The 27325-nt window shown below is 44.5% G+C and overlaps 3 protein-coding genes across 3 annotated transcripts in view; 2 read left to right on the top strand and 1 right to left on the bottom strand.

Moving 5' to 3' along the window:
* Positions 1 to 16173, bottom strand: part of pamr1b (peptidase domain containing associated with muscle regeneration 1b) — a 50939-nt gene extending 34766 nt beyond the window's left edge. The window contains exon 1 of the mRNA XM_056415782.1: positions 16057 to 16173. The gene's annotated coding sequence lies outside the window, so the exon portion shown is untranslated. The remainder of the gene's footprint in view (positions 1 to 16056) is intronic.
* fjx1 (four-jointed box kinase 1) lies at positions 703 to 3040 on the top strand. The gene has a single exon (XM_056415783.1). The coding sequence runs from the start codon at positions 1057 to 1059 to the stop codon at positions 2338 to 2340; it is 1284 nt and encodes a 427-aa protein (XP_056271758.1). The 5' UTR covers positions 703 to 1056; the 3' UTR covers positions 2341 to 3040.
* Positions 16174 to 22104: 5931 nt separating the features above from the next.
* Positions 22105 to 27325, top strand: part of trim44 (tripartite motif containing 44) — a 35723-nt gene continuing 30502 nt past the window's right edge. Inside the window, exons 1-3 of the mRNA XM_056415785.1 lie at positions 22105 to 22653; positions 23624 to 24307; positions 25531 to 25608. Of these exons, the coding sequence (XP_056271760.1) occupies positions 23663 to 24307; positions 25531 to 25608 (723 nt within the window). The 5' untranslated portion in view covers positions 22105 to 22653; positions 23624 to 23662. The remainder of the gene's footprint in view (positions 22654 to 23623; positions 24308 to 25530; positions 25609 to 27325) is intronic.

Below are 27325 nucleotides of genomic sequence, written 5' to 3' on the forward strand. Positions count from 1 at the left end.
GCGGCTATAGATGCTGAGATATGCAGGAGAGCTGTGTAAAAACCTCGTAAGGGCACCACGTGTTCATGTATCGGCACATTTTTAATATAATTGGATACAATACAGGAAAGGTCTAAATGATACTTTCATAAATTTTAAATGATTGTTATCTGCAAGCACAAAATGTGTTATGTTGTAGACTATTTAAAATGTCAAAAAATCCTCTCAGCCTAAACATTTATATATATGGTGTGGAATGGGAGGAACGGCCAGATTGCTGCATCGTGTGAAGTTCTTACTGGCACAGTCACACATTAGTGAGAGTCTTATTTACTCCAGCCCACTGGCCTTTAAAAAAACAATGCTAGCTAAATGAAAGTGCTGACTACAACATGTGAGAGTGGAGTGTTAATGCTCCAACATAAAGTAATCACATTTATTGTGTGGTTGCATTGACTTGCAGTAGCATTCTTTGCAAAGGAGCTTTTGCCCTAGGTATCAATTATCATAATGGCTGCCGTTTCAATAACACACAATCCTCTCTCTCTCACACACACACACACACATACACCCACACACACGCACACCACGGTGCAGGACACTTGCTCTGTTCCTCTCTGAAACCCCCCTTCCCACGATCCGCCCACCACCTCGGCACTGGAGTCACGTGTCTCAACGCTCAGCGTCTCTCTGCTAGTCGACACTACAAACCAAACTCACCCAGCGCCGGGTGGAGAGAGCCGAGAGGATGAGAGACGGAGCGGTGCACGCGCGCAGAGAGCACCTACAGCGGGTTACAACGGAGACCGTCCAGTAGAGCTGGCTATCCGCCGTGCGACGTGTCCCGCAGAGGAGGGATGCAACGAGGCGTCTGAACAGGACGCCAGATGAGATCCACACAGTGTCGGAGACTCTCCTCTCGCAGTGATCTCAAACAGCCCGCGGGGCGAGGAGGAGGGGAGTCCGGGACAGGGGGGCGCTCCGTCTCAACTGTGGATTGAAGAACAAACATTCCTGCCGTCTTATTGAAACCTGCAGGAGCTCTGTGGGTCTCCGCGTTGGAGGCTGGTCTTCACCATGAGGGCTTTTTCAGCGAACTTGTTCGCCCTTCTTTTCCTTTGCGCCCTTACGACCGTGTTCTACGTGTGGAGCGCACTGGAGAGCCGCTTGGAGCGGCACAAACGCGGCTTCTCGGTGCCGGGCGCAGGCGCTGCTCACCAGGGTATCCCGGCGGACCTCTCCGCCAAAACTTTCCGGGCATTGCTCGCTGTCCCAGCGGCACAGAGACCGCACTTGGGGGGCAGACTCGAGGCTCCCAACCTCACTGATCAAAGCGCCGCCGCAGGAAACCGAGATTACCATGTGAATGGGGATAACAAGAGACCCGCGCCGCGGGAGGGCCCTGTCGAGTTGAGCCCCCCGGTGAAGGATGGGGTGTTTTGGAGTGAATGGCTGGAGGATCTCCTCTCCGAGGGCTTCACGGAGGAATACGCCCGGGCTTGGCGAGAGACAGCCCGGACACGCCGGATAGTGAAGCTGGAGCCCGGGTGCGGCAGGATATCGAATCAGCTCGCCACGTTCGCCGATGGGACCAAAGCGTGTGTGCGTTACGGGATAAACGCGGATCAGGTGCAAGGGGAAACTTTGACTTATTACCTCGCCAGTTTGCTGGGCATCACCAACCTGCCTCCTCTAGCACTGTCCCAGCTGAACGGAGACAGTGAACAATGGGCGGCTGTGAGGTCGCGGATAGGCGGATTGCAGTGGAGCGACCGGGCCGTGGTTTCTCTCACCGAGTGGGTCGCCAACCTCACCGGGGTGGTCACACCGGCGCCGCTCAGGCAGGAGAGCAGCGGGCTGCACCCCGAGCCCGGGGAGCTCTGGAACAAGACGACGGCGGAGCTGCTGGAGCTGATGCAGTGGAGCGACCTGATCCTCTTTGACTACCTGACCGCGAACTTCGACCGACTCGTCAGCAATCTGTTCAGCCTGCAGTGGGATTCGCGCGTAATGGAGAGGGACACCAACAACCTGCTGAAAACACCCCGCGGGGACCTTGTGTTCATAGACAACGAGGCCGGACTCGTGCACGGCTTCCGGGTGTTGAACATGTGGGAGAAATACCACAACACAGTACTGAGCTCCGTGTGTGTGTTCAGAAAAAGGACCATGCAGCGCGTGGAGGAGCTGCACAGGCGCAGAGACGCCCGGCGGAGGCTGCTGGAGCTCTACAGAGACAGCGAGCCTTTGTCTCTGGAACTGGGATTTCTCTCAGACGAGCACGCCGGTGTTCTCCAGGACAGGATAGACCGAGTATACAAACACATGTTGCACTGCAAAGGAAAGTACAGCCAGCCGTGAGCTTTCCACGGGCACGTGGTGATGGATTTGTTGTTGGCGCGGTCTGACGAGCTCTGCATTGGCACACCTGTGCTGGACTGATGCGCATTACACAAACTGTGTTGAATATCCAGCTGAACTACCTCTGGTGAATATAATGTGATGCCTACTTTATGAATAAATACATGTGACACGTGTATAGGCCCCCTGCTGATATTGTCACTGTACGCATCACAGAGAGGAAATATTAAGGCTAGTCTCTCTCCTGTCTCTCTCCCCCCCCCCCCCCCCCACACACACACTAATGCTCACCGGATAGGAATAAATATGACAAATTAGGCTTTATGTGTGACCCGGGTCTCATAACGCAGCCCTTCCATGTGTATTTGGATTCTGGCCTTGTGTTCAGCGATCATAATGATAAACTCCTAAGCCTTAACATAAGTTGACTGGTGAATTCTGTATTTCTGTTGACGTATAGAGAACGTTGTTTGCACAGAACATTTTCATAGCAGCACCTGCACTCCTGTAATTGTGTTTGAATTGCATATTCAGCCTTAAAATCACAGGTGTACCATACCAATTGTAAATATTGTAAGTACGTTGTAAATATTGTCTGCCAACCTGTTGTGGACATTTGATGCTCCACTACTTTAACGTGCATTGTAACATTCCAACATCTCGTGTCCTTTTTTGATAAATACACTGTAATTTAATTTAACTGCTGTCAAACAATGTGTTTTGTTATTCTTGTTTGTACTTAACTGCCTTATTAGAGTGCCTGACATATTGATCTAGTCTGCCTTTGTGCAGTAGGCTACCTCTGGACTTACAGTGCTCTCATTGTGGAAACGTCTCGTACTGGGACGCTGTTCCCCAGGAGCCATGCTGTCAGCCAATCGCACGCTGCAACAGGAATCCCTAATCCCCCATATACTCTCACTGCGAATGATAAAGTGAAGGAGACAACTGACATCCTTTGACGTCCTTTGAAAAGGGGTTCACTGAACCCCAACTATATCAAAATACAGTGCGTTTCACAACCAGAAGACGGATCGCAAAATATGTGTCAGTCTAGTAATATTAATGGTCCACCAGGCTGAGAAGGTTTATTGGTTCAATGTGTTCAGCTGAAAAGCAAGAAAACTCCCTTTGTGGGTGCATGCGCTGCCGAGAGACCAATCCCACATTAATGAGCACTCCGCTCTCAGAAGAGAGCCGTGTTTACAGTTTTCCAAAGGTTTAATTTGTCACTGTGAAAGGTGATCAGGAGAAAAAGTATAGCATGCCTGTAGGTCAGCTGCTTCATTTGTGCCCTATGCTGAATGCTTTCACTTCACATAACCACATCTTTCTTGCATTTAACCCTCTTGAAAGGCATCTTCTCCTTATTAGTTCCACTATGGGCGCAGCTCTGTGTCTGATTTCCGATTCCAGGCTTATGAGCACATCAGAGGGAAAGTCAATGAAGAAACTTTTGAAGGTCTAATTATTTCCAGCCTCACGCTGTTCTGCATCTCATCTGGTTTCTTTTACTACTTTCTTTAATGTATGGCCAACTCCACTGAACACCACTGTCAGAACATCTCCACAGAGTGGGATGAGTGCATCTTGTTCAAATGGAGGCACGATAACCCGCACCTCATTTCATGGCTTATGTGTCAGTGAAAGAGTTTTCTCCTCGCCAGGTCACTGCAGAAGTGCCAGCGAAGCAGCAGAGGCTTAAGCAGGTGGAACTGGAGGCTTTTCCCAGGCCGACTGCCTGCTGCAGCTCTAATGGGGACTCGGGGATCAATATGTGTACTGGCTGTATAGGGGAGAGCAGGCCATGTAAATGTGCCGGGTGTCGGGTCAGTATGTGGCCGTGTGTCGTTCACAGGGGCTGCAGCTGGGCTCTAAGCAGGTCTGTTGAGGCTAAACTCTGCAAAGAGATTTACGACACTGGGGATTCGACACAATGCTGAACTGAGGTCTGCGGGTCCAAACCAGATGCACAACCCAGCCTCCTTTCCTGCCTCGCACAATCACTCTCTCGGAGTAATTCAGACACATCTCGCGCTTCCTGCCACATCTGTCTTCACTGTCAACATCACTCATTTGTTTGATAAATGAAAGATGAAAGGTTTTGGATTTTTGGGAGGTGGGGGGGACTATTTCTTTGCAAAAGATAGCCATTGTTTATCCATGGACCATGCCATCTGTAATCACACTAATGGGTGGATATCAAAGAGGTTGTTAAATCCTCAATTTAACTGTTCACATATGTTCCTCCATGACTTTCTCTGCCTGGTTTGTTTCAGATCACCGAGTCCCCTCCCCCCCCTTCCTCTATTCCTTCGCCCAGAGGCAACAAAACCTTCATGCACTTGGAGCAGCATGCCTTGACTTCTAGTCAAATGACTGCAGCTTGTCTTGGCTTGCAGCATCGGCACAGTATTATTATTTTGTAGGCCTATGGCAGTTCCTTACGCGTTTATACATGCCAGGGTTGTGTGGCACCCTCCAGATGTGCTTGTTATTTGTGTCAGTAAGCCGAATCACAGGCTCACACCTTCATACCCGCCAGGGGCCCACAGCAGGTCTGAGCACAGACCCCAGGTACTCCAGCCGATCTTCTTCTTTGTGCACATTGCAAACATTCCAGAGGAACTGAGGGAGGATCTTCTCCATGGACACAGACACACACAGACGCACACAGACAGACACTCCTGAGGCAGTGGATTGCCAGCAGATAATCGTTCTTAAAGTTGGCTGAGATCCTCTCTTTTCTTCCTTCTTTTTTTAACCACAATAAAGCCAGGATAATCAGTGCGTCATATTAAAATAAAATGATGTACATGCAACATTGTAAAGGCACACAGACACTTTTAAAGAAAAGATCATTACTGTTGCTTTCCTGCTGATAATTAGACACGTCTGCTTGCTATTTGTACACTTGTGTTGTAGGTGTGTGTATAAGTGAGTCACACCTTTGTTATTAGGGAGCTTTGGAGGTGCTTATAGGTGCATTTTGCTCCATTCACTCACAGCCGAGGTCACAGTTTCAGTCCGTTCCCACCCTTGATTCTAAACTGTGAGCACGTCAGAAAGACGACTAACATAATGAACTCTATCTAGAATGTTATAAAGTAATTGTCCTCCAGTGACAGTTACTTACTAACTAATGTGCACGATGTAAAATATGAAGTGCTTTGGACAAATGAGTAAAATTGGGTGTTGTGCCAGACACCAGGTGACTAACTGACTTCGACTGCCCTTTTCCCGCTGGGCCTGCCGTGTGTGAATGGGCGGACATTTCTGGGATTCTTTCATGGCTACATAGCACAGGGAACTTCCTGCACATGATTGAATGATTTCATGATGAAACACGGCACATACGAGGGGAGAGCCAGTTCGTCACAGCTGAGTGGAGACGGCCATGAAGGGTAAACTGGGGGACCAGGGCAACGACCGGAGGGGCTTTGGCTTCGGACACAGCCGGGCTTGTGGCGTGCTTGGAGAGCTGGCACAAAGCCGGGCTTTGTCCAAACCAGGGGGGGAAAGCATAAGGTCAGGACCTTTGAGGAATTCTTACTCAAGACAATGTAGAAGGTAATGAGCAACAAAAAAGGGCCTGCAAGCCACCTGAGCTAATAAGAGGAGAAAAGACGACATGTTGAGTGTATACTGACCTCATCTGTTTTCATCTCTGCATGTGGACGTCCAAATTCATTCCAGTCCAATCTATGACGTCGATGTTTGAGTTGGCTAGTTTCATAGTTTCTTTCTATGAACAGGTGCGAGTGGTGGAATTGCGGTATGTGGTCTGAATTCATTACAGGCTGTGAGATCTACAAGTGTGTGCACCTGGAAGCATCACCAGGGACACCCAGCGCTGTCAATCTCTGCCATATGGATTTACTTTTTAAGTCAGCTGTGATAGCGCATGGGAGTATGATAAATGAGAGTGAATAAAAGTCTGAAAAAGCAACAGAAAGAAAGAAAGTGAAGCAATGGGTTATGTATACGTTTGTTACCATGTAAAACTCAGAGATTTCTCCTTTCTCGAACAAGAGTACGCTCCGTTACTTCCACATTTTCTCACTTCGTCATGACTACCAGGGACTGAGATCTTTGATGCAGTTCATGTTGACCGAAATATATCAGATAACGCAGACATTACTGTATTATATTCCTCAGCATCGGTTTATGTTATTAATAGATTTGGAGCATTAATATAGCCTACAGTATGTATACAAATAGGCATAGAGATCTGAACATAATCCTCTAAAACTGTTTTAGAAACATGTACTGTTTAACCCCAAATTGGGTTCCCTCTATTTTCCCTTAATACGATTTGCTTCATGCCAGTCATGCCATGAATACACATAATTCCTGATTAATTTCCACACTTAAACCCATCCTATTTGTTCTGCCTTGTCTCTTAAGCTCCACAATGTCAGAAGATAGCCTGCAAGCAGTCAGAATGTAAAACATTGGGATTATATATCATACAAATAATAGGTCCACTGCACCATTTATAAATGATAACGATTTTTCTTCCTCCAGGATGGGCTGGATAAAAAACTTTAGCAATGTCGTAAGCACAAGTGGCAAACAACAAATGTGTAAAAGAGGTAGACTCAGCATGTGGCTTCGGTTGTGCTCATCAAATCGAGGTTTACCCAGGCGTGACATGAGCTCCCTTGTAAAGACAGCGCCGTGTTCAAATGTTTTGCCTTTCTCCTTCTCACTTCCACTCAACTGCCGCACAGCATTTTGACTGACGCGCTTGACGGGTTCTGATATTCCTCTGGGCGATGCCTGCTGATGCCTCGGTGCAGCCAGGGGGCCTGTTTCAAGTACACGCTCATTTGCATGTGGATTCATCTCTATGTAAATGTAAATTAGTTTGCTGATGGAAATGTTTTATTTTGTCTTTTGCCTGCAAAAGTCATGGGGAGATAATGACTGCTGAATGCCTCTTTCTCGTGGCCAACTAGCTCAGACTGTGGCTGTAATAAAGATATTTCTAAGCAAATGATGTGAGTGGAGGATATGACTCGGTCCCAATGCTGGACAAAAGAGTCGATTGGTCCAAATTAGCTGGCAGGACATATGAATAAAATATAAGGAGGTGGCTTTTCTAATTCAGAAAAGGTGTGTGGAAATGAAGCAACTCTTACATCTGACACATCTCATTATTTAGCTTCTAAATGTATTAAATCGTACTCCCACACGACAGCATGAACATTCTTCATAGCCATCCGTACTAGTCGTATATGGAGTTTTCTTTTCCTCCATCGTGCTGTGACTGTGTCATGAGGGCTTTGTCCTCTCCGTGCATGAGGTGCAAAGTGAATCGATACGCAGAAGGGCAAGAGGACGTGTGGTACTTGATGACAAAACACCTACAAGCTGCTGAAACAGCACATTGCTTCCTGCTCGCTGACCCCTTGCTCCCTGAATGTTAGCGCCGGCTGGAACCTGTGGGCTTCGTAGCCTGTTGTGCCACACAAACGCTCCGGCTTGCCTCGTTCCATAATAGCGCACCGTGCCACTGAAAAGATGAACGCTAACAGTGAGAACATGTTGTGGCGGTGAATCAGTCAATCAGTCAAGTAGAGAGGTCAAAAGGACTGTAGATCCGAGAGAAGGGCACGAGAGGCACGAGAGGCAGGCAGAGGTTTCGGGTCGTGTCCCGGTGCCGAGTTCTCTCCTTAGAGGCGGCGAGAGAGAAGAGCTCACTAGAATCCGACATTAGGGGTTTCTGGCTGACTGTGCAGTTTCACTGTCATTTGAACAAGATTGGACATGCCTTGGTGAAGGTGAGACGGGACTACCACACTGAGGCTGTATGTCAAGCCAATGGGACACAGTGGATAGACTAAGTTAATGAAGCTTCTTTGACTGCATTGCTATTGTCCTTTAGAATTTGACAAACTGAGGCTGGGGCACAAATGTTGGCAGCCTTGCGAGCCAGGAGATCTCAGCTCGAACAGACTTCGTATTATTCCTCCTGTCTTTGAAAACAATATCATTTGGTGGCATTGCTTTTCATTTTCAAATGAAGAGGGTCGTGTTGTCATTCGTTTTTTCTATTGATATTTTTTGTAAATAACTTTGGAGTTTTTCAGTCCCGTCAGCGCAAAATGTCAAACATCCTTTTCTACACTCGTTTGTCTCACTTCGCTCGTGGTTTACGCCATCAGACAAAAAGCCTCATAAGCTTTTATACCACCATTAGCGCTATGGATCAATGCTTTCACAAGTGAGAGCCTCTTTTGTTCGTACACGAGCATGATGACCGGTATGCTCGTGCATCGCACATACACAGGCAACGCATTGCACACTCCTGGTGCCAGTTTCACACTTTACCCCTGATTGACAGCTTTATTGAAGTAAACGTGAAAATAAGTGCAGCAATGCACGACAAGACAAAGGCAGGAAAAAGAAAATGGCAAGCACGTGTAGAAATAGATTTATAGAAAATAGGTTGTATATAGACACTTTAGAATTATAGTAGAACACTGAGCACACTGACCCCTCACACACACACACACACACCTACACACACACACTGTCTCTCTCTCTGCCACCCCCACACACACACCTACAATGGCCCTTCGTAAATATCCTGGGAACGACCTTCTAGCTAGTTCGTCCCATCCCGAAAGAGATAAGACTATCTTAAAAGACTCCCCAGCCTGGTAGTGAAGCTTCAAAAAGCAACAAGTGAATCATGTCTTTGTCCCGCACATGAACTCTTCAAGCAGAATCAATTAACCCCATATACACTGAAATGAGAAACAACATGCACACACTACTGATGGCTGGAGAAGGAAGACCTGGGTGGGGCATAGAGGGCTGGACTACACCCTGTGCTCCAATGAGGCTCCTAAGTCTAAACCACGGGCCGCCTCCTACTTATTATGCGCACCAATCACAAATGCTCTGAAAGACTTATTATGCATAACTCATTTTTGGAATTTCAGTCTGTCAGGAATCGAGCAAGCGGAGTTCCTTCCTACAGACCCGTGTACACGTATTCAGCTTGTGTGATACTCTGTTGAATAAACCTGATTGAAGTTCAACTAGAATCCTCCTGCAGTACGGCTGGTCTTTCCTGCACGCGTAGTCGTGGATTGATTAAATCGCGACACACGCAAACAAGTAAGACTGTCCTACGTCTTTGAATACTCTACTAATTATTATTAATAATAATAAGAAGAAGCACTTGTGACAACTTATCAACCAGTTCTATAATATATCAGGTTTCTCCACAATAAATTAAACAAAAGCACCACTTCAAATCTTTTGTTTACCAGATATCTGATGATTAGTTTCTTGAATATAAATAATTTAGAATATTAAAAGCATGAAGAAACAACTACATACATATATATAGTGTTTTTTTAAACTAATTGACTAACATGAAGCAGCAGATAAAAGAATGTTTTGCAAATGTTTTAGGAGGGAAAAGCACTTAGCACATGTGTTTGGCCTCACAATGTTTTTTGATGAGAAGCTAAATTATTTAGAGGCAACTTAAAATTCTCCAATTCTAGCCATTGAGTCAAATAAAAATAAAGGTTCAATTCAATTCAGTTTATTTTATATCGCCCAACATAACAAATTACAAATTTGCCTCAAAGGGCTTTACAATCTGTAGACATAGGACCCAGGACCTCACACCGGATCAGGAAAAACTCCCAAGAAATAGAAAAAACCCTTTCACAGGGAAAAAAGGAAGAAAGGTCATGCCATTCAGTGAGACGGTGTAGGACTTGGATGCCTGTGGGCTACAGGGGGAAATTGAAAAGCGGTATCCAATTGTATTTATACTTTTATGATTGGTTGAAATTACAGTATAATTATAGTAAAATATATTACTGTATTATTCCCAAGCCAATGGAATGGCTGGCAATGACGGGGACTATGGGAATCTGAAATTAGCAGACACTCAACGGAGAAGAAAAAGTGGGCAAAACAAATAAGGGACAATAACAACATGCAGACATGCCGTCTTCCTTGTATTTCATTTGATCGTTTAATCATATGTTATTAAAGAGATCGCCTCTCCCAGAGACATTATTTTTCCCTTCCTACCTGTAACCTGACTCATTTAAGATGACAAGCCCGAGACATCCGGGCCCCATCACGCCATCGACCCGACTGCAGGCGCAGTGTCTCCGTGACACCCTCACACGATGCAGCCCAAAGGGGAAACAATAACTTTACACTTTGCACAACACGTATTCTGTGACAACAGAACTGAAATGTTGCATCGAGGAGGTTTCAGTATCCTTAAAATAAAGAGAGCACTTAAAAGATGATGCATGATCATTTATAGAATCAGCAAGGCACAGCAAAATAAAAACAGGGTTGTGGCTACTGCCCATGTCTTGATTTCATAGGGTCCTCTTTCATCTTTTCTTTTCTCGCCCTCACCCCTTCTCTGAATTTCCTTTCACTCGTTCATGTTCTATTTCTTCACATCCATTTGCCCGCTGCAAATATTGCCATTGTGAGAGCCTGTGAGCATTGATTGATTGCAGGTAGGGGGCTAATGATCCGGGCTTGTAACAAAGACGTCTTCCACAAAATCAATGCCACTAAAAGAGAAACTAAATCTTTTTAGGGTTCCACAATCCTTTGCAATAAAGCACCGTCAACCACGAGGGGAATATCTAGTGTCTTCTCTCATTTTCTCTCCTTTCATTTCATTTTCTCCAGCATCTTCGATTTTTCAACTCATTTATTCAATATCATTTATCGTTTAGAGGGGGAAAAAAGATTTCGGTTTATTGGACTCTTGAGGTTTTGACATATATCACTGAGATTAGCTACACTATTTGAGTCAAGTTTAATGGCAGAATGGATGGCCTCCCATCAGGAAATGGGAAGTATAGTGATTGGCTGTGAGATGCACAGACATCTCCAGCGAGAGCAAAGAGAGTGCAAACAAGTGATTTATTCATTTCTATGTTGACTTTTATGTGCCTGGCTGCTTTGCCTCTCATCTGTGGAGACAGCATGAAGCAATAGTCATGTCAACCTAATGGCTTCATTCCAGACCCTTAAACAAACCCAAACGGACACACATCCGAGAACGATTGGTTGATCAACTGACTTAATGATCAGCAATTTTGATACAGGATCAATTATGTAAATCTGTTTAATGTAATTGACAATATGTTTTTTGGGTTATGGACTGTTCATCATTCAAAGCAAGCCATTTAAAAATGTCACCTTGGACTTGGAAAATTGTCCTATCGCTAAAGCCCTCCCCTGAATCAGTTATCCAATCATAGTTCAGCCCCTGGCGCTCGGCACAGCAGATGTGGTAAACTTCGTAAATTGCAGCGGTGTGCAGGAGGCAGTTGTGAGGAAGACACTCAACATTTAATAAATAGTGCTGGATCCTGGATTATGTAATTCCATGCGCTCCTGCTGTGCTGCCTCTAAATGATTTCTCCGCACTGGACCCATCACAAACACAAAAATGCACCTTATTAACCAGCCTGACTGGTTGAAATTGGTTGGTACTAGTTTACATAAGCACACGTCATATTTTGTTTTACAGGAAGAAAATATTTTGATTTTCGACTGGGGATGCTAAAACCTTAACACATACATTTCTGTGCACAACATAAAACAGGACTTTGAAAGAGAGCGGCTGGTAAACATATCCAAACACACCTCTGCTTTCACAGGCAGACAAACAAATGGCGGTCAATGTGGTGACTCTGCCGTAGGACCGGCGTGGACAGATGGGGCACTTTGAGCTCGCTGTGTAGGAATGACAGTCGGGCCAGTTCACGACCAGTTCACCCCGGCCATGTTCTGTCATCATAACCCTCAGCCTTTTCAAAAACACCTCTTCCCCGGGTTCTCAGCTATTTCTTTCTGAAGTTGCCTCTGGACTGTAGACTAAACACTTATGTTGCCATCTGGTAGAAACCATAAGTGCAGGCCGTCGGCAGGCTTGTGTTCCACGCTTATTCTGCGATTCCAAGGCATATTACCAACATCTAAAGCAGTTGACCACCAGAACTAATCCATCAGCGTGGTTGGCTGTCAACATTATGCCCTTCAAAGGTATAAGAATACCTAAACTACCCTCTCTTCCACCCCCACACCCTCTTTCATTCACCCCGCCCAGGTGTTCCCATAATTCACCGGGCCTCAAATTCCTGAACTTCAGAGGCAGATGAGAGCCCGGATTTGTGACTTGCTGATAGACAAGGGGGGAGCATAGCGGGGGAGGGAAGGTGATATGGTCCGCTTCAAAGAGAAGGAAGCGTTTGTTGTTGTTGCTCTCCGACGCTCACTGGCGCACACATATGCACAGCTCTCACTCCCCCTCTGAGCCTCGGGCAGCTGGAGTGCTCTCTCTGGTTTACACACACACACACACACACACACACACACGTGACCATATATATATATATGGCGGTTTGGTACTGAAGTTTGCCTCTCTTCCTCTCGCATAGAGATGATGAACAGTTACAGACACGAGTTAGCCTTTAATTTGTCATAATATCATAAGGTGACCCTTTAAAGATTGCCTCCAACCTTTTTTATTTTTCATGCAACTGACTAGAATATCCCTTTTGCTTTTCAATGCCACCTCAGAATTTGTTTGTGTGACTTTGCATAAAGCGCACAGAAACAAGTGCTTGAGTGTGGATGTTTGTCTCCGCCTGTATTTGTGCGAGTGCACCTCTGGTCCCGACCCGCCGGTGTTATATTGGAGGGGCCCCATGGAGTGGGATGTTGATGGATTTGTGGAGGGGTGTCGTTTCTCCGACCCGGATGTGTAATGAACCCTGCTCTGCTTCTGTAACATTTGGGCTGATTGATTACAAACAAAGGCCATTCAACATGCAGGGCTGCAACAAAGCCTCACAGATGGGATTGCACATATACGGCATGAGAAAAGACCGCCGCGTGCTGCTTGGTATCGAGCTTTCCTTCTGCCCGCATGAGATGAGATGATTCATAAGTAATGCTATCAGCTTTAAACTGTAGTGCTAGTGGATTCACTCTGACAGAAAAGGGAATATCAAATTATTTCTGCAGCTTTAAATGTCTCTTCTGTGTCCTTTTCTCATTCCCTCCGCCCATTTTCTTTTTTAATTAAACACTAAGATGTTCCTCTCTGAGTTGCCCAGGACGATTGTTAAGGTGGAAAACGTGTGGCTCCTTCTCCCAGTAACCAGGGCGATCCAAAAGGCTCCGGTCCTCTCGCTGCTTATTCAGACCACTTTTTGTTCACTTTCTCTTTTCTCATGGTCTGGCCTGCCAACTGGAACCAGCCAGGCATTAATGAAATTCAAATAGACATTTTTATCTTCTCTCACATGGGAGCAGCTTCAGATGGATTTTGAAACGGAACTTTCAACACTTCTCTAAACATACATATCCTGTTCCCATGTGGTCCCCTCACGTTGTTTTCCATCTCTCAGCCTTTCAGGGAGCCTCTCTAACCTGCCTTCAGAGCCACGAGAGCTTCAAGAGCCTGATGCTATGGATGCTTGTGAGTTTTGAATGTTGTGTTGGCCCTGAAGTGACACAGGGAAGGTATAAATAGAGCAGACCCACAGATCACTGTGCCAGACAGAATGTGGCATCTGCTGTGCTGCGAGTGAGATGTGTTGAGAGCCTCCTCTCCATTCCTCTTCGCTCCCGTCCCGCTTTCTCCTCGTCTTTCCTTCCCTGTTGTACCGTCTGTTGATTCCCTCTCTCGCTTTACCTTAATCGCCTTTACCTTCCCTCCTCCTACTACTCCCCTTTTCTCTTTCTTCCTTCAGTCTCTTTCTCCATCTGCCTCATTTCCCCTTTGCCCTCCCCCTCTCATGTAGTGGCGCACACATCTGCTGCCATGTGTTGAGTGTTGAGCAGCAGTCCCATTTTCAATTTAGGCTATAAGATCCTATTTCTAAACACACAGAGGGAACCGGAGTTTGGGCAAAGAGCTATTGATACAATGGAAGTAGGTAAAAAGTTAGATCGACAACCCTGCATTGGTTAACATCAAAGCCGTGATTTCATATTCACTATGGTTTCCAAATTCCTCTCCTGCGATGCTACAAATGTTGCATGAAAAAACTATTTAATCCCGTGGGATTACGTGGCATACTTGTGAGGTAATCTCGAGCAGGACGAGAAACACTGTAAACGCAGGAGACAAAAGCAAAGTCATTGTGGCTCTCTGCAGGTTTTTTTTCCACCCAAAACAGATTATCAATCCTACAGATTTAACGATTAATTAACCTGCTCTCGGGAAAGCCAAAGTGACGGTAACCCCTCTGCCCCCTCTTTGTGACATAACGCAGCGTATTGTAAAATATTATACAGGACTGCATATCCCAACAACATGACTCATTCATATTTCCGTCCACACTCCCTCTACACACACACACACACACCACATACAAATTCAATTAGGAAAGATTTCCTTCTAGCGTCACTGTACTAACCGTTTTCATTCATCTACCACTTTTTTATTTATTTCCCAGAAGCACTTAATCTCATAATCTGCTTTTGCTGCGACTAGTCTTGGATCCCCTCAAAGACAGGGGACAAACAAACCGCACACACATGCACGTGCATATGTGCACACACACACACACACACACACACATGCACGCGCACACAGAATCCCAGTGTCAGCTAAATTAATAAGCAGTTTAGCTGTCATTAGCTTTGCATTTTTAAAACCATTCACCCATTCTTTATGCTTCCCTCAACCGTTTCCTCCTCCTGCATCCTTCTCCTCCTCTGCTTCGACGCTCTGTGACAGGGAGCCGTATGCGTCTGTTTGCTGACAGCGCCGTGTCCACCCAGTCGAATGCTCGATTTAGGAGTTGATATTGGACGCTGGCAGTTGGAGACTTGAAGCGAGGGAGGGAGTTAGAGGGAGGGGCGGACCTCGGGAAGACGGGGAACTGTCCGACCGTCAGTCAGAGAACAGCAGCAGGACATCTTTTCATCCATTTGTTCGCTCACAGGCAGTGTTCTCGCACAGTGAAGACGAAATCCAATCTTTATCCTTTCACTCACTGCGGTTCTCTCCCCTCCACCTCTTCTCGCCCTTTTTGGCAAAACTATTGTCTGCTTCTATCGTCCCTCTAACCGCCTCTTCCCTTTTTCTCACTCTTTCTCTGTGGCTTCTTCTTTCTCACGACTCTGTCAGTCACATCGGCAACGCACACACACACACACACACACACACACACAAAAGACTCTCCGCCATTTCGTTGGCCTCGGGCACATCTGTTAGAGTGAGCTTTGTGTGAATCTCTCTCGTCTTTTAATCTGTAATTACCTGAGCTATTGTGCAAAATGCAGTCTCACTACCGCACCCCCTCCGATCTCCTGTCAAGGAAAGGAGGGTGGTTTATGTTGCCCCCTTTGACTGACTGGTGCTGCGTTACCTGGAGATCAACCCTCGACTCTGATCACTAATGAAATGACTGAGGTCAGCTTCAACATGAGAAGATAGTGAGTGGGTCTGGAAACACATTTCCCACAGAGGTTTCTGTGGGAAATGTGTTTCTTATTTCTTATCCAAACAAGAAGCGTGTGAAACCCCTTAAATCATCATCAGCACACTCAAAATGTGAAAAGCCTGATTGGTTGGGCAGCCAATAGGAGCATTTCTTGGCAAGTTTAAACCATTTTTCACATTTCAAAGGTGTCTTTTACTTTTTTTCTCCACATGCTCTGCCTATCTCTCACACACACACTCACCTTCGTGCCGTCTCTCTTTCAGTGTGTTGCAAGCCGAGTCCAAGACTATCAAGCGTGAGACCCGGGGGGGATTGAAAACCAGGATTTGGAAGTTTTCGCAGGCGTTTGGCACGGACGTTCATCCTGAGAATGTTGCAGGGCCACGTCAGTGACAGGATGTCGTATACGAGAGAGGGCACAGAGGAGCATTGTGACCCGGAGACCACGTCAAGGGGCCTGCCGAGAGGGACCAAAGAGGACAACACTGAACGTCATTGTTATGTAGCGCCAATGATCTGCTTTGTGTCCTCTGCTATGATGTCATGGCAGACACGCATCCAGCTGTGGCCAAGCACGCACGTCTGTTGATCAACAGCGTTGTGCGAGTATTACTACAGGCAAGATATGTACTTGATGTTGATTTCACCTCACAGCTACATTTCCATGTACACAACTTCAGTCTGAGTTTTGGATGCTAGACCTTCAGTCTGAGTTTTGGATGCTAGACATGTAAATGAACTAGTCAGTGACGAGTACACACTTGTTTTCTGATGAAGCAGACGTAGGAGGAAAATGAGCATGTCACGAGGAAAGACAAGTCATAACAACTTCAGACAAACCACCCATTGAGTTTGACTCACTTGTTCTCCCTCAAACGGATCTTAACCAGATTCAGCACTGGACTACTTTATGTGACAGAACACATTCTGTTAACTTCAGACATGAAAGTACATTCATATTAGATTATCTATCGGAGGGAGCGTTCACATGTGACGGGTTAAGTTCATTATCTTGTTCCCTGTTCTTTGTTTCGTGACTAAATGTCAATTTAGTCAGTGAACATGGCAGCACAGAGTGTGCAGAACCCCCCCCCCCCCCCCCACACACACACACACAACTCTGCCATATAATAGTCGGTTCGGTATTTACGGGACTTGACATGCACAGTATGCAGTCTCACTTGCAATCAAAATGTGCAGCACAACTTTGGTGTCCGCAGCCTCACCCCGGTTCGTATGGATGTGAATGAGTGTTGGTGGTGGTCGGAGGGGCCGTAGGCGCTGATTGGCTGCCACGCTTCCGTCAGTCTGCCCCAGGGCAGCTGTGGCTACTGATGTAGCTTACCACCACCGGGATGACTGTGTGTGTGACTACTGGACTCTGTAAAGCGACTTCGGGATGTCGGCATGCCTTGAGAAGCGCTATATAAAATAAATGATTATTATTATTATTATTATTATTTATCAAGCTTCATAATGCTTTGCATAGTCTGCCTGTTTACCCGATGAGCACCTGTGCTCCGTGCTATCTTGGTCACAGTTGGTGGAGGCCAAATAGTGCACAGGAAACCTGACCAACCAGGAGAACTATTACAAATTCACACAAACATTCTTCAAAAGAGACACAACCTGACTGACAGTTCATTTGTGCGACCGTATTTATTCATATCGAGATCGTTGTACTGTATATTAACACTTTTGACTCTTTGACAAGAATGCTATTATTTTTGGCATACATCCAACAGTAAATGCAAGAATGGCTACTTCCTAATATAAAAGAAACCGCTTATACACCAATTCTGTCTCCAAGCTTGCAGATTTGATTAAATTCCTCATCTTCATTCAACATATGTCTCCCGATGAAGACTGCAACGCAAGAAGAATGATAGAAGAGGAAGTTAAGAAATGAATAGTCTCTATAAACTACTACAAGAGGAAGAAATCAATGTGTGTCAAGCAGTTGTAACACCAGGTCATCTGTAAATCTTACGCTGGTACGCTGATATGGACCTTTGTTGCCAAATATGTTGTTTGAGCAAATGAAAATGGAGATGAGATGCACGTGTTGCTTATTTTTGTCATTTTGAGCATTATATGATGACTTCTATAGAAATTGGAAAAAACATTATTATTAGGCAGAATTTTTCTTATTTGAAATGGAAATGTGTTGGGTATGCTAGAATGTTGCTTTCAAACATGATGCCATATACAATGTATATGTTCAATATCAATTTTAAAATAAGTAATCTGTCTATACTGCCTGACATTCTCTCCCAGGTGTAACCAATTAATGAAAGGACTGCTAATGTATGATACGTTTCAATTTGCTGTAGGGCTACAAGCCAAAGTGTAATTGCTTCCACACACTCAACTGTGCAGTGAGAATTCAAAGTCATTACATTAGCCGCGCTGGATGTTCGATTCTGAACAACGTTATTACCGTCGTCCCCCGACACCCTAATTCTGACGTTTTGAGCAAAAGTGTGCCGTGAACCCTGCAGGAAACAGCCGGCTGCACATCGATGCCCTCCGACGAGCGATGAAAGAGTTACCGTGGTTACAGACTGTGTGTAAAAGACTGATAAGAGCAGGGTTTGGATTAAACAGAGGTAGGCAGAGGCGGGATACGGTTAAGGAATATATGTCCAGGCAGAGATGACGAGTCACTTGGTTTACAAGCTTCATTCTTCTACCCTTATAGCAACGAGTTCCTCTTCACGGAGATAGAGAAACAGTGAAAACTAATTATGTTAGATCATTTTCCCCTAAGATTTTCATAGAGATATTAGAAGAAATATCTGATTACATTGTTTTTTCGAGGTCATCTAAGTGGAGCCAATTACAGGTGCATTTGTGGTCCAGATTTAAGTTTTCTAGCTTCATCCACGGCCATTCTCTGACTTCTAATTCTGTCAATTTGCTTTTATTAATTCAGTCCGAGGTAGAACCTGGATTTACAAAAACAGACGTGATGCAGTACTCTCTGGGGATTATTGATTAAATGACTTATAGATGGAAGGCGCACAGATGGAAATTGATTTTGTTTCTCATTATATATTCCATAGGGATATTTTGTAACTCATAATAGCATTGCAGAGGTCAAAACAAGAGTTAGAATAGTATGGTATAATCTGTTATAGGCTAACAATCTCATCTGTAACACCGTCGAGAAGCAATGACCACAGAAATACTCTTGGATGCCATTTATTTGAGAGCTTGCAGTTCTTTCCTGTTGCCAACTATAAACTGTAGAGACACAATTTAGGTAAATAATTGAACTCCTATTTTGTTTCACGACACTCCTTGAGGAGAGAAAGGAAAAAAGAAAAATCTCCAATCAGTAGCCACATATATTCATAATTTGTGTTTTTACTTGTGAATTGCGAGTCAGGGAGGCTTTTAACTCTTAACAGTGTTATGCACTATGCAAGATGATGTTGTCTCTTACTGTGCAGTTTATTGCAGTGAAAGACTTTCAAAAACACACCGACCATGTATGATTTATTAGCGTACAGTAATTTATGGTTGGATGCGATTTTGCTGTGATTTGTGTTGCAAAACAACTTGTGCTCTCAATTTCAGCTAAGACTAAAAACATAATCACATATTTGTGAGGATTAAATGTGGTTAAATGCAGTTTGGGTTTTGATGGTTACACGAATATGGCTTGAGCAAGTCTCATGCCAAGGCTAATTTTATTTTTCCAGTGAAATATGTTTTCATTCAGTCATGCTTTCTGTTCGTAGACATGTACTAAATGATGTCTGGTGGCAACCTTGCTATACGAGCAATGCTTTTCAAAACAGCTCAACATTTTTCGTAAAAACAGCCTCATCATAAAGTGGAATCTGATTGTTGGTTATTTATGGTGTGCCATTCAAATAGCATTAACAGTAAACATTGTATGGCAAATACGGCTCGTCTGCAGACCAACTCAATGGCCTCTTTAGATCTCTCAACAGAGAACAGCTCGTTTTTTCTCATCTCTCGGTTTTCTCTCCAGACCTCTAATCCTGTTCCATTGTCTCTCGATGATGTTTTCTTAGGACGTGTACAGAAAAGGAAAGCATACATCAAAATTAGAAACTCCTCACTAACCATCAGTGTTATAACTGATTTGTTTACTCTTCCAGCTGAACCCAAATACAACATTCATCTTTGTTTGGCCTTGTGGCTGTCCCTTGTTTGATGTACATTTTTATAAATGTATCCATGACCAATAACATGCACTTATTTTTAAAACATCTAAACGCTCACTGGGAAAACAGGATTAAATTATGTGATATCATTTTGCTTTCCCTGACTCATCCCCCAAGGAATGCCAGCAGTTTCATTTCATCCCTGGGCCCCCAGTTATTGCCACTACTGTTATTACAACTTTTGCAGTGATGATAATATTTGAGTCACAGAAATGAATCAGTGTTTTTGAACAAATTACTATTTTAGAGATGTTTAACTTAGGGGCTTCAAAGTCAAGTCGAAAGTCTCATGAGCAAGTTAGTCACAACACAAGTATTGCAGGTCTCTGAGCACTGGTCACAATCCCTATGTTCTTTCTTTCAAAGCGATATTCTTTGATCCAGTTCATTCAATCTATTATACATATTACCACCAGTAGCTGTGCCTTTGACAATGCAACATTCATGTCATTCCTCGAATGTGTAGTCCTTCATGAAAGGGATTTTAAAGTTTGTGCTCCATCATCTTGGTGTGAGCTAGTCATTTTAAACTAGATTATTTTAGATGCATGAACAACTTTAAAAACAGGATTACGGACTATTGACCTCTTGATGTACATGTCCCGTCACCGATCAACACTGCTAATACATAGTTTTAAGTAATATGCTTGTTTCTTTTTTGTGACATTTCTTATTGTCTTTAACTTATGTATGTTGTTTGTTTCTATTTGAAACGTTTTATGTTATGGTCTTGACACCCTCAAAAATATGATTTAAAATCTCAATGGGAAAATCCTGGAAAAATAATGGTTGAATAAAAAAAAAACATAATAGATGCGATAATACAAATCAAATAAACCAGTTACATAACACAAAAAGTACTGTATGACTTAGTACACAACATCAAGATGTAATGACATTACCCAGAGCCTGTTTTTGGCACAAATGTTGGCGGAAATATTTACAATAACAAGCAAATATTGTTTCTATTTCTATAATTTTCATATTTTAGGTTTATACATTTGTATTATCATCAATGCATTTTGAATGTATTCAATAAAGAAGAAAAAACGAAACACAATAGTTTCCGATTAACTTTCAACATCTTTGTTTTTCAGAGAAAAAGTAAATAAACCACCTCAAAACAAAAAAAAACACCTCAAAACAAAAAAACCAAAAAAAATGAAGCTACTCAACTTAACTTTGAATAGTAAATCATTGGCCGAGTAGGTTATGGGAGACATTGGATTTCGGCTCACCTTCGACACCATGGAGCCATAAAAATGCCATAAAAATGATATATGTAATCACGAGAGCACCATCGTAACTTTTTTTGAGCAATTAAATAGATCTCTTGTTCTGCCTGTTTTGTGATATAGATACCTAAATGGTGCTTAATATTTCTATCCTGAAATAATATCGGCATTGTAATTATTATAACTATGATTGGTTGGTGCCCCCTCAGGACTTGGTGCCCTACGCACAGCGCGCAGTGCGCGTCATGGGAGCGGCGGCACTGCAGACACAGGGCTCTCAAGTCTCACGCATTGAGCGTGAGACTCACGCATTTCGGTCTTATCTCACGCACTCCCGCCACACATCGAATTCCTCACGCTGAAAAAACCTCTCGGCTATTTAATGCTTGAATGCAGGGGTGCTCAATACGCCGATCGATTGTTCCGCTTCAGAGCTCCGACGCCGGTCTGCGCGCATTGGGATGGAGCAAAAAAATAGTCACTAGCACCCCCCCCCCCCGTCAACAACTTTTTTCGGAGTAGAAATAGTCACTAGCACCCCCCCCCCCCCCCCGTCAACAACTCTTTTCGGCTCGATGCCGGCGCGCGCATCGGTCAGCTGTATCGGGTGCTGATGGAAATCTCACGCTTGCCTGTCTTCAAAACTTGAGAGCCCTGCAGACATTATATATTAGTGGCACAAATAAATCGACACTAGAATGCTTTAATGGGCGCCATGTCGTTTTGTAAGGTTGGTGTTAACCGCTAGCTATACGAGACACCATTATAACGTGTTATTAGTATACGTTATCTAACGTTAACCCTTTACTCACCTGCACCCTGAATGGCGGAATCAATTAAAAGCGTGGGATGAAGACAAACCAACATTGCTTTACAATTGTGTAATATTATATCAATTCAATTCAAACAATACATGCTTGGAGCTCCTAAAGGTGATTATTTAGCTAGTTGTTAATCAGGTTCACGTGCGCACTAGTTAACATGACATTCACCTCATGGGTAGTTTATTTGCTCGTGACACAAATGACGAGCTTAATGTTACGACAGTGCGAGTCGTTTCCTTCTACCTGCCTCCGGTGAGCAGTTTCACCGTCACCCGTCGAACGGGCTTTCTCCCTCCAGCCTCTGCGTGCCTCCGTCACACGGTGAGGAGACTCACGTTACAAGCAGGAAGTAGAAGAAAAAAGGGAGACAGCAGCGCACGAAAAGCAGGAAGTAAACGCTCTCGGATCGAATTTGGAGCATCTTTCTTTGCCGTAAAGTGAAAGTAGAGCTGTCGACAGCTCGAGTAACGACACTGAGGGCGCAGCGGCTGTGCTAGGGAAGTTAGCCGTCAAGCTAGTTCCTCCACCGACTAGTTGTCTCAACAACAGCTCGACAGCAAAACAAGGTGGAGGAAGACAAGTAAGTAAACTGCAAGCCCCACCTTGTGTGTGTGTGTCTGTGTGTGAGAGAGAGAGAGTAAGCTTTTTCCACCGGTTGTTTGTGTCAGCAGTAAGGAAAGAGGACACACACATAGCTCAGGAGAGGAAGGTTCCGAGAAGAAAGGTTTCTGTTGTGTGTGTGCTCTGTGTACAGGCCATTCATCATGGCTCTCTTCGCTCTTTCAGAGTGGGCGAGAGGGCATGAAGACAAAAACACAAAATAAAACATGTAAAGGTCAAAGCCTGCTGACTTGCAGAGGGAGGAGAGAGATACAGAAAAGAAGAAGAACGTGGGTGCTGGGGTCATGTTGAGGAAACTGTAAACACAACTGAGTGTTTGCATACAAAGACGGTTCAGTCACTGCAGATGTGGTCTTCTTGTTTATTACCTTCGCATTGAAAATGCGGAAGGTTATGTTTTGATCGCCGTGTATTTATTTATTTATTTATTTGTATGCGTGTTATTCGTATAACTAAAAAAGTATTAAACCGAATCGCATGAAATTTGGTGGGATGATTGGTTATTATCCGGGGACCATTTGATTCGATTTTGGGATCGATCGGGTCAAAGGTCAAGGTCATGAAAAGGTCAAAATCGTCTTTTTACCATAGCGCGGTCAATTTGTATCCAATTGGCATGCAACTAATGCCAAAATGTTCATAATTCAATGCCCAATCTTGTGATATGCGAAGGTATGTGCTCTACCGAGTGCCCATTCTAGTTATCCTTGCAAAACGTTGTATGTGTATGCAGGTTGTTTGATAGTGTTGCTCTGCGTGGTGTTCCCGGTGGACTTTGCCTCCCTCTGTACATCATCTGTTATGAGAGTATTATATCAGAGGGGATTAGTCCAAAGGATCTTGGACTTTCCCCCGTGCAAATATGAGAGCTGTTCACAGAAGGTCGCCGCTATTAATAAACTTTCCTTTACTCTGTGTGTCTCCTTTAGGAGTTATTCCTCTTATCCCCAGAATTATTATCGGCCCCCATGGACCACAAGGGGGAACCCCGAGAAGAAGCCATGGGACTGAAACTTGAGGAGCTGCCGCAGATGGACGGATTGTGTGACGCGTGCGAGCCTGACGAGGCCCAACCGGCCACACAAGTGTGCCACACCTGCAGCTTTGCCTTCTGCCCTGTCCATGCCGACAGACATTCCAGCAGCACACATCACCCCCTCATGCCGTACGACCACGAGGGGACACGAGCTAACGGACTTCGTACTGACGGAGACTCCAGGGTTGGAGATGGATCTGAGGATGAGCCTCTTGCGGAGAGGCCAGCTGGAAGTTACGGCAATCAGGAGATGGGGCAGGTCGGCTCGGCGACGGCAAATGGCGCCGAGGGTGACGATGCCGGCGGAAGAGAAGGAGCCAAGAGTGATCCGCATCCGGAGGCCGTGCCGGGTGACGGAGCTGAGGGTGCAGAAGCGGGGCAGGAGGCCTTGGCCAATGGAGAGGCTGGGAAGAGGGACACCGTGACGGTCGAGAGATTGCGCTGCAAGGAACATAAACAGGAAGGTTCCCTCTACTGTAAACCGGATGAGAAGATCATCTGTGTTGTGTGTGCCGTGCAGGGCGAGCACCGTGAGCACGAGATCATCACCCTGCACGAGGCCTACGTGTGGCAGAAGGTGAGTTACACACCCAGAATAGCTTTATAAAGTGTGATTTTCTGTATGCTCTCTACTGTAGTTAAGTATAAAGTAGCACTTTAGTAGCTTAGATGACACTTATAGCACTTTGTAACTTGGCTTTTTTGAAGAAATTGTACTCTCTTGATTATTTTTGTTCGGAGTTTGTGCTCATGATGACAAATATTTTCTGGGAAAACTATGAAATGTCAATTAAGCATTAGGAATATCTCCCAATGTCCATTTGGCTTGATGCCTATTCACCTTTTCTCTATTTCCCGGATTGCCTTTCCTCGTGGGAGTCCCCCCTGTGCAGCAGTGCAGGTGGTCGGTCCAGTTAGACGGGCTAATGCTGATCTGGCTTTAGAGAATAACTCCATCGCCGTGGGCTCAGTTCTGCAGAGCATCGTGTTTGTGATGATTATAGAACCATTTAGAGTCAGATGCTATCAGCAGACTGAGCACATTGCACAGTGGACCAATTAACAAGGGGGGGGGGTAATATTAGAAAACAAGACTTAGTTTATGATTCATATTTTGAACAGTCAATGATTTTGCTTGTGAACACTGACATAAACTAAATCACAAAGCCGGTGTACTTAGCTTCAGTAGTAACGACCACATGGTGTGTTGAATGTGTTTTTAAAGAGCACGAGTTTTGTCACCCTGTGGCTGCACATCTGAAAAACTAAAGTCGAACAGCCCAGTTCACTGGCTCTTACATCGTGGTCGCGTACGGATTGATGAAAGACAAAAGGGGTCACACACTTCCAGGCAGCCTAAGGCTACATTATTTACACTAAACCGACTCTGGCTTTCATCCTACTCGATGTGTCAGTGTATACATGTGAAAGATCTCTTAATCTCCGGTAGTGATATGATTTCCTGTTGCTGTGCATGGCCTTAAGCATATACAATGTCAAACTTTATATGTATTATTAGCCTGCCATTGACCGGTGAGCTGTCAAGGATGTACCATGTATTTTCTTTAAATATCTTCTATAAATATTGAGATGTTCAATTACAAATATGGTCATATTTGGGTTTTTTTATGTTGTTTCCAGTGATTCTTTGTAGGTATATGAAAACGGGTCAATTAGATGCTCTTTAGAACGATTACAAATGCCATTATGAACTAATAACAGATGACCTCTTTGTAGTTATGTGCTACATTTTATGTAGTGGCATTGTATTTAAGTGTGTTTTTGTGTTCCCACCTTCAGAGCAGGCAGGGGTATGACCTGCTGGGCTGTACACGACAGATGTCTGAGAAGATCACGAGCAAGTGGACCAACCCCGATGTGAGTGCAAACTCCTCCATCACACCCAGTCGATCCTCACACGAGTTATACAGGAAGGGACATTTTTAGAACATCCCTCCCAAAGGATTTGCACTCAACTGTTCTCATTTAGAAATGAGCTCTTATCAAATTAAATGTTATCTGCGGCAATAAAATACTTGACCTCCTTGCAAAAAAAATGACAACACTCTGGAGACCCCGCAGGTCCATTTGTACATTTCAGTGCAACTATATATTTCAGTTTTCCCCAGTCAATGACTTCCATAACTACATTCAATTTGGATCAATGACAATCTGATTTGAAGGTGTGATCATTAAGTTGTTTTGTCTCAAAGTGGCTAAATGAGTATTTTAATTTATCAAATCGGTTATGTCTATAGAATCTTTTTCTGTTTTAGTTGAACCTGGTTTTAAGGCATGAGAAGCCATAAAAAGCCATTTCTCATTTCTAATTCAGTGGGTACAGCAGTAAACACTGCAGAGAGATATAGACTAGAAGGGGAAACACAGCAGTAGAATAAGATGAAGAGGGATTAGAAGAAGAAGAAGAGATGATGTCATAAAGGCATTGGTTAGTAAACATGAGAACCAATTATTTCAATCCATATAGTTATAATGCCGCCCCATTGACAGATGACAGACTTCTGGTTTCTGAAGCTACTGTTGTACTTGAAGTGCATGTGATGTCATCATTGTGTCCGGCTGCAGCTGATGTCACTTGTTTCACTCTGCACTTCTGGGCCAAGTCAGAGAGTGGGTTTAACTCTATTTACTCCTAGTCATGTATAAAAGAGGAAGAGAAGAATACATATGACCCTGGAGCTGTTTTTAAAGACATGTTGGACTTGTTAAGTTGACGTAATTACAGACTTAGAAATTGAATGTATTATACAGTGCGTAAATTAGTACGGTGGTTCTAATGTTTTTTTTTTATCCTTCTCGATGGATACATAAATGACATGGATAAGATATGAAAGACATATTTAACTACAATGTAGCCCAATAAACCATCAATAATCATTACACCCTCAGAAAATGAAGACGCACGAATTGAAACAATTATTTAAACATTTGTATTTAACCTTCACCAGGCTGCCGTCTGAAAAGTAGTGTGTCTGGTGCATTTTGCACACACCTTTCTCTTAATAGCAACAAATGCAAAAGCGGCACACTGTATTTTCACGTCAACCTTGAAAACCTGGGCTGTATTTCCATCACGGATGCAAGAGCGGCTGCGTGTTCTGCCCCCGAAAAATAAAAGCTGACCGCAGACGGTTCATGTTGTGCAGTGGGAGAGGTAACCGTGAGCGACGGGATCGGGTCTCGGCTAATTGCGTCGACGGTGACTGCTCCTGCTCTCCCAGCCGGCCCTGCACCGCCTGTTCTTCTAAAACTGTGTGACTGCACCGGAGAGCAGTGGCACCCAGCAGCGTTGCCCAGTCCCTGCAGAGAGGTGACCGAAGCTCAAAGGCATCATTTAGAAGGTTCATTTGACTGGCCTGCAATCGGCGACGCTTTCACTGGCAGCTGCCACTCAATCCAAGTTCATGTCTATTATCATGCTGAAATATCAATGCTGCCCCGAGGACTTCCTGGACATTCAGTCTCGTGCCGGTCCACTGTAGTGGTGCAGTGCGCTCAGCGAAACCCTTCCCTGCTCTGATTTACGTCGCATGTTGCGACCACGATAATTCTTGCATATGAGCAAACAAACAAT

Source organism: Pseudoliparis swirei, chromosome 6 (genome assembly GCF_029220125.1).
Source record: "Pseudoliparis swirei isolate HS2019 ecotype Mariana Trench chromosome 6, NWPU_hadal_v1, whole genome shotgun sequence".
In the NCBI taxonomy this organism is placed as follows: Eukaryota; Metazoa; Chordata; class Actinopteri; order Perciformes; family Liparidae; genus Pseudoliparis; species Pseudoliparis swirei.